The following is a 7302-nucleotide window of genomic DNA, read 5'->3' on the forward strand; positions in this document are numbered from 1 at the left end:
ATGACATGAGACAAAGTATATGTGAACTGCTGTATGAAAAGTGAATTTACTCTGTAAATCTTCACCCAAATCCTAAAAAAAAAAAAAATCAGATGTATTGCATTGGGCAAATCTGCTGCAAAAAGACCTCTTTTAAGTGCTGAAGAGCAAAGATACCTCTTTGAAGACTAAGGTACACCTAACCCAAGCCATCGCCTCATAAGCATCTGAAAGCTGGACAATAAATAAGGAAGACCAAAGAAGAGTTGATCCTTTTGAGGTGTTGTGTTGGTGAAGAATACTGAAAGTACCATAGACTGTCAGAAGAAGGAAGAAATCTGTCTTTGAAGAAATATAGTGAGCATGCTCCTTGGAAGTGAGAATGACCAGACTTTGTCTTACCTACTTTGGTCATGTTGTGAGATGGGACCATTCCCTGGAGATAGATATCATGATTGGTGAAGTGGAGGGTCAGCGAAAAAGGAGAACCCCTTAACAAGATGGATTGAGACAATGGCTGCAATAATGGGCTCAGGTATAGCAAGGATTGTGAGGCTGACACAGGACCGGACTGTGTTTTATTCTGTTGTACATAGGGTTGCTGTGCGTCAGAGCGGAGTCGACAGCAGCTAACAACAACAAATCTACTATTGATATTGGCTGTTTATCGTGTTTGTTGGCTATTTGAATTTCTTTCTGGGCAGTGATTATTTTGCCCATTTTTCTACTGGGTTATTTTCTATTTTTATTTGTAGATATTCATTTTATATTTTGGATATTAATCTTTTTCCTTCTGCAGATTTGACAGGTATTTTGTTATCTGGGAAATTAAAAATTTATATTCTTAAGACTCGTCCACAGAGGTTCAGATTCATAAATCTGATGGGTATAGGGGTTGGGTATCTATTTTTTAAGAAAGCTCCATAAGTGATTCTGATGTACAATCAAGTTTAAGAACCACTGTAATAAGAGATGTGAGACAGTAGACGAAGTTTAGCATAGTAACTAAGAACTCAACTACCATATTTTTGCATATAATGCACCCACATACACAATGCAGGCATCCAAGCACATGCACAACACATAAGAAATTAATGCTCGAGGGGGTGTTGTGGTGTGCAAAAAATCGTTGCAAAGGCACGTTATGTGTGTCAAATTATAGTAGATCTGTGTTCACCTCTCAGCAACATTATTTACCAGCTGTGGGACCTTGGGCAGGTTATTGAACTTCTGTGAGTTTTAGTTTCTTCCTATGAAAAATAATAGTAGTAGGGTTGATCCAAAAACCAAAACTAAACCCATAAATCAAGTTTATTTGACTTACAACAACCTTATAGGGCAGAGTAGAACTATTCCAGAGGATCTCCAAGCCTGTAAATTTTTATGGAAGTAGACTGTTGTATCTTTCTCTTATGGAGCAGGCTGGTAATCCAGTTAGCATATGATTGCTTTAACCATTGTACCACCAGGGCTCCTTAATAGGGTTGAATAAAAAAATAAAACTCTACCATCAAGTTGATTCCAACTCATGGTGACCCCTATTGGGTTTCCTGAGACTGTAAATCTTTACAGAAGTAGATTGCCTCATCTTCTCTGGAGCAGCTGGTGGGTTTGTACTGCTGACTTTCAGCTTAGCAGCCAAATGTCTTACCGCTATGCCACCAGAGCTCCTTAGTAAGAATGACTGGAAAAAAAAAAACAAAAACTAACTGCCATCGAGTTGATTGCAACTCATAGCAACCTCCATTGGGTTTCTGAGACAGTAAGTCTTTACGGAAGTAGATTGCCCAGTCTTCTTTCCATGGAGTGCTTGGTGGGTTCAAACATCCAGCCTTCTGGTTAGAAGTCATATGCCTTAGGCACTATGCCACCAGAGCTCCAGTAGGAATGATAGGAGTGTTAAATATGATAATGTATTAGATGGATCATAGTAAAAGCTCAAGAAATGAAAAATAGAAATTATTACCATGTACAGAAGCAATTAAAATATAAGGCTCAAAAAGATAAGTGTTATATTTATGGAAGTCTTGCAGGAAAGTTCAGAATTGATAACGATTATCAGTATTAAGGGAGCTCTGGTAGCATAGTGGCTAAAGCACTTGACTGCTAACCAGAAGGCTGTTGGTTCAAACCCACCAGCCACTCCTCGGAAGGAAGGTTGGGCAATCCTACTTCCGTAGTGATACTGCCTCGGAAACCCAAGGAGGGGTCGCTGTGAGTCGGGGCCGACTCGACGGCACATAACAACAACAACAACAACATCAGTATTAAGCTTCCTGGAGGAGTTAAAATCAATGGATCTTGATGAATGCGTAAGATTTGATAGGAGAGATGGGGAAACATTCTAGGTTGTGGAGTGGCATGAGCAAGGCATAGGATCCAGTTTGAAGTGTGTGATGGTGGGAAAAAATGCTGAAAAAGTAGGCTGGAACACAGTTAATAAGGATCTTAGGCATCAGGTGCAGAAAGTAAAAGTTGGAAGTAGAACATAGTAGGCAACCAATTAGTGTTTGATAACTTACAGAGAATTGTTTATTATAGTTATTTATTTGAATCTTTATTATAGTTATTTATATTTTTAATAATAAATATAATAATATAATAACTATAAAGTTATTTATTTGAATGCTGGATTGTGAATTCTTTTAGAGCAGGGACTTTTTTTGTTCATCTTCATGGTACTCAAAACCAAACCAGACTCACTGCCATTGAGTCAATGCTGATTCAGACCAACTCCCATAGGGTTTCTACGGCTATAAATCTTTACGGAAGCAGACTGCTTCATCTTTCTTCTGCCTAGCAGCTGGTGGTTTCAAACCACTGACATTTTGGTTAGCAGCCAAATGCCTTAACCAGTGCAAAATCAGAGTTCCTTCTCATGGCAGTCGTGCCTACCTAAATCATTGTATCACCTATGTAGTGAATATTTACTTATTGAAGATGTTTGAGCACTAGCACTATGTCGTTAGGAAAGCTAACCTAGGAGTTACAGGTCAGTTTAGGTATAGCAAAATGAGTTAGATAGCAGCTCAAACCGATGGATGCCATTAATCTGAAGTGAGAGATCTAGAGTATAAAACATTGTATCTGGTTGGGCTGTTAAGCCCTTGGTCAGTGATTCAGTAATAGGCTCCTAAGTATCCAAGAAGACTCTCCATGGTTGACCTGAAGAAGGCATAAATTTAAGGGTAGATTAAGCAGTCTTTTACTTTCTATGATGTAATGACGGGGACACTTTAGTCAAAAGTGATTCAGAATAAGTTACTGAGAGGTGGTATAGTTCCTGAAACTTCTTTGGGTTCAGTTCCTACCAGGCACATAGAGCAGGCATGGTCTCATAAGTTTTTATCAGTCCATTCGTTCATTTATTCATGTGTTCACTGATTTAGTGTATATGTAGGATCTACCAAATTTTAGTATTTAAAACAAAAGAAAAAAACAGGATACAAAGCTATATCATCCTGTTTTTATTTAAAAATATTCATATCCCTTTAAAAAGGCTAGAGTGAAAAAAAAAAAATGCACTGCTGTGGAGTTGGATTTGACTCATAGCCACCCTTTCTTAGGTTTCCGAGGCAGTATCATTACAAAAGTAGATTGCCCATACTTCCTTCCGAGGAGTGGCTGGTGCGTTTGAACTGTCAGCCATCTGGTTAGCAGTCAAATGTCTTAGGCACTATACCACCAGAGCTCCTAGAGTGAAAGACCAAGTTACTAATATAACTTGTGTTTTGTGCCCCCCGCCCCCAGTTCTTTTGCAGTTAATATGTATTACTTTTGTAGTAAAAAGAATATGTTTGTAAAAATAGTATCAAGCTCTCAGGCTAAGCACTATACTTAGAATCATTTGGGACCTGACAATCTTAATAACTGACCACATTTAGTGCAAAAAGTCCAGTTCAATCTTCTAAACAGCTAAATCCAAAAACCTCTGCTTTTATTGCTGTGGCTAACACATGGATCTGTGTCACTCGCAGGGCCATCACCGTGAATGTCCCCGTGCCCTCAGTTGGAGTAGTTGATATCCCCATCGTTGAGAAGGAGGTACAAGGCCAGCAGCAACACCATAAGGTGGGTGAGCTGCCTGTCAGAGGGTTGGGCCTTTTGTTCTTCCTTTGAAATCATATCTGATGTCTCTGGCTTCAGATGACGCTGTCCCCGAGCTACCACATGGACAATGGGAAAATGGTGAAAGTACGTACCAGCCGGAATGCACACACTGCTGTGACTCAGTACCAGGTGCTCAGCAGCACTCTCTCCTCTGCCCTCTTGGAGCTCCAGCCTATTACCGGTGAGGGTGCCACCAGTCTGCAGTGGGATAGCAAAAGCCCAGTGCTCTTGAGCTCTGTCCAGGGCCTCATGTTGGGCTGTGCCCTTTGTCCTGACTACTGTTTTTTGCTTTTTTTGATGAGCTGGGATTGCAGTTGACTTGTCTGAGAGTGTTTCTGATGTTAATCCAAGATTGGGAGCTATCCCATAGGGACAGCTGTTAAAAACAGTAGGTAGCAGACAAATAGAAATAGTTTGATGACATTTATTTAATATGTACAAAGCAGCACTTTTTACCATTATCATCTTAGGCTGGGTTTTCTAGAGAAGCGGTATTAGTGAAAAAAAAAATGTAGAGAGAGAAGAGATACTTATCTCAAGGAAATGACTCATAGTATTTATGTCAGGTAAATGGCTTCTGTGGTTGTGGAGGCTGGCAAGTCTCAAATCCATGAGTCAGGTTTCAGGCTGGAGGCTTCTCCTGACTGATGTGGTTGCAGGAGTCAGAAGCCTGATGGACCCACATTGGCAGGTTAGATGACAGGCTTTTGGTCTACAGGGATGTGGAAGCTGGTGAGCAGGTCAGATGGGAGGCTGACAGTGCTGCAGAAGCTCGCAGAATAGGCAGGTCAGACAACACGCTGCTAGATCAAGTCCCAAGAACTGAAGGTCAGATGTTGACAAGCCAGAGGCAGGATCCAGTGCCAGAGCATCTATCTATCTATCTATCTGTCTGTCTTTCTGTCTGTCTATCTATCTATCTGTCTGTCTATCCATCTATATATATAAATGTATATTGGGTGCAGGTTACACCCCCAAGGAAATTTCCCTCACGTCAGAATAAGGATGGGACTGAAGGGTGGGACTCAAGACATACCTTACGTTAGTCCTGCCTAATTAATACATAAAGTTTAGTATTTACAGCACATAAAATGGCAGATAATTACATCAGATCACAAAATGGAGGACAACCACACAATATCCTAGCCAAGTTGGCATATTAACCATCACAATTATATAATACAATTGTTTTAAAAAGTCATGACAATAATAAAGAACAAGTTTGTTGTTGTTATGTGCTGTCGAGTCGGACCCGACTCATAGCGACTCCACCCTGGGTCTCCAAGGCAGTATCACTATGGAAGTAGATTGCCCCATCTTCCTTCTGAGGAGTGGCTGGTAGGTTTGAACCACCAGCCTTCTGGTTAGCTGTCAAGTGCCTTAGGCATACGCTGCCAGAGCTCCCAAAGACCAAGTTTAGGATGGTAGAAAGAGAATGTGATTGGGGAAGGGTAATTAGGAGCCTTGAACAGTGTGTGTTTATTTCTTAAGCTAGGTGGTGCTACATAGCTTATAGTTTATTATGTTATTATTTATGCCTTACTATATTTGGGTTTTTTTCCAGTTTTACTGTGCTTCAATTTAATATGATTAGAAGCAGATATTCAGTAGTGGTATTGTTTCTGTGGCTCCTCGTAAGTTTTCTTTCTCTCTCTTTTTTTTTTTTTAACAACTATTGTTGTTTATTTCTTTGTTTTAGGAGTAAAACATCAGCTTCGAGTTCACCTGTCTTTTGGATTAGATTGTTCAATCCTTGGTGATCACAAGTACTCAGACTGGAATAAGTTGGCCCCCCAGGTAATATTGATTTGACCCATTGTACAACAAAATAAGGGGGAGAGCTTCATGGATTTCGTTAAAACTCTAAAGTGGGTCTTGATGCATGATGACTATATTGATTATCTAGCTTTTAGAGTAAGGAGCTCTGGTGGCATAGTGCCTAAGGCATCTGACTGCTAACCAGAAGGTTGGCAGTTCAAACCCACCAGCCACTCTGCAGAAGGAAGACTGGCCAATCTACTTCTGTAAAGATTACTGCCTTGGAAACCCAAAGGGGGTCACTGTGAGTTGAAATTGACTCAATGGCAGTAAGTTTGGGTTTTTTGTCTGTTTGTTTAGAGGAATACAGAAGCAGTTAGTTCCTGTTCTTCTGGAACTGCAGAATCTATTAGAAAAACCTCACCACTTCATTTGCTGGGGGACTGTGGGCTGGAGGAGGAGTTTTTCTAAAAGCTAAAATCAGCCTTTCATGCTACTGCTAATGAACTAAGGTGGAATCTTTTTCATCCATTGATTTTGTTGCAGCCCATTCTCCTGGAAAGCCAGAGTACTGGCCTATAAGAGCCTCTCTGGTGTGGTAGTTTACCTCTTACCTGGGTTCTAAATCCTTCCTAGATATGCCCTAACCAAGGATATCCATTGCTGTATCTTCCGGGGTGGCTTAGTTAGTTTCCCATCAGTGGAAGTCTTCTGACCCTGAGTACTGGCCAAGGATAAGCAGTTGGGAATGCTGTCAAGGGTCTGTCTTTTCTCTGTATAGAAGCTGTCTGTTGGCACCCTGAAGAAGTTGGGGCTGGAGCAGTCAAAGGCCCGCCACATTCCTCTTCATCTGCATGCTCGGCAGCTGATCCTGCCTGCCCTGGGGTCTAGGAAGGAGGACCTCAACTTGGTCTGCAAGGTTCCTCACTTCTTTGTGTGTTCCCTACGCCGCCTGGGCTTAAAGATGCCCAGTAAGGATCAAACAGAAGATGATCAGGCTGGGCACCTGGGAGCACAGTGAAGCTTCAGTATTTTGGCCCCTGAACTCTTTGCCTTCCATAATGGAGAACAAAGTCGACATTGGTGATGCTGCTAACTTCTCACAGAGACCAGACTCTGGAGAAGCTGGGAGTGATAAATTGAAGAAACTCGCTTCAATTCTTATAATAGAGAATAAAGTCCCTACTGATAGTTTAGCCAAGCTGTGGGTCTGAGAAGTCTCCCTGCCTTAGGATCTCCAAAAATACAGAACTAGGAAGATTTGGTCAATAACTGGAAAAGAAGGAGAACAAAAGGACAGAATCCATGGTCAGGAACTCTATTCATCCAATAGTAAAGCTATTGATCTATCAGGAAGGTTCTCTGTGTTGGAGAGAACATATGGGTAAACACCTCATGGGATCCAGGGATTCTATCTAGCTATTTAGTGGAGAGCCTTACCACACTAGTTGTTCT

The 7302-nt window shown here is 41.1% G+C and overlaps 1 protein-coding gene across 1 annotated transcript in view; it reads left to right on the top strand.

Annotated features, from left to right (window-relative positions):
- The window catches only part of RPUSD4 (RNA pseudouridine synthase D4), a 33455-nt gene extending 26587 nt beyond the window's left edge, over positions 1-6868 (top strand). Inside the window, exons 4-7 of the mRNA XM_007947238.1 lie at positions 3957-4050; positions 4126-4270; positions 5789-5886; positions 6629-6868. Of these exons, the coding sequence (XP_007945429.1) occupies positions 3957-4050; positions 4126-4270; positions 5789-5886; positions 6629-6868 (577 nt within the window). The remainder of the gene's footprint in view (positions 1-3956; positions 4051-4125; positions 4271-5788; positions 5887-6628) is intronic.
- The last annotated feature ends 434 nt before the right edge of the window (positions 6869-7302 follow it).

This window comes from Orycteropus afer, unplaced genomic scaffold, assembly GCF_000298275.1.
Source record: "Orycteropus afer afer isolate SDZICR_OR568_19922 unplaced genomic scaffold, OryAfe1.0 scaffold00178, whole genome shotgun sequence".
Classification (NCBI taxonomy): domain Eukaryota; kingdom Metazoa; phylum Chordata; class Mammalia; order Tubulidentata; family Orycteropodidae; genus Orycteropus; species Orycteropus afer.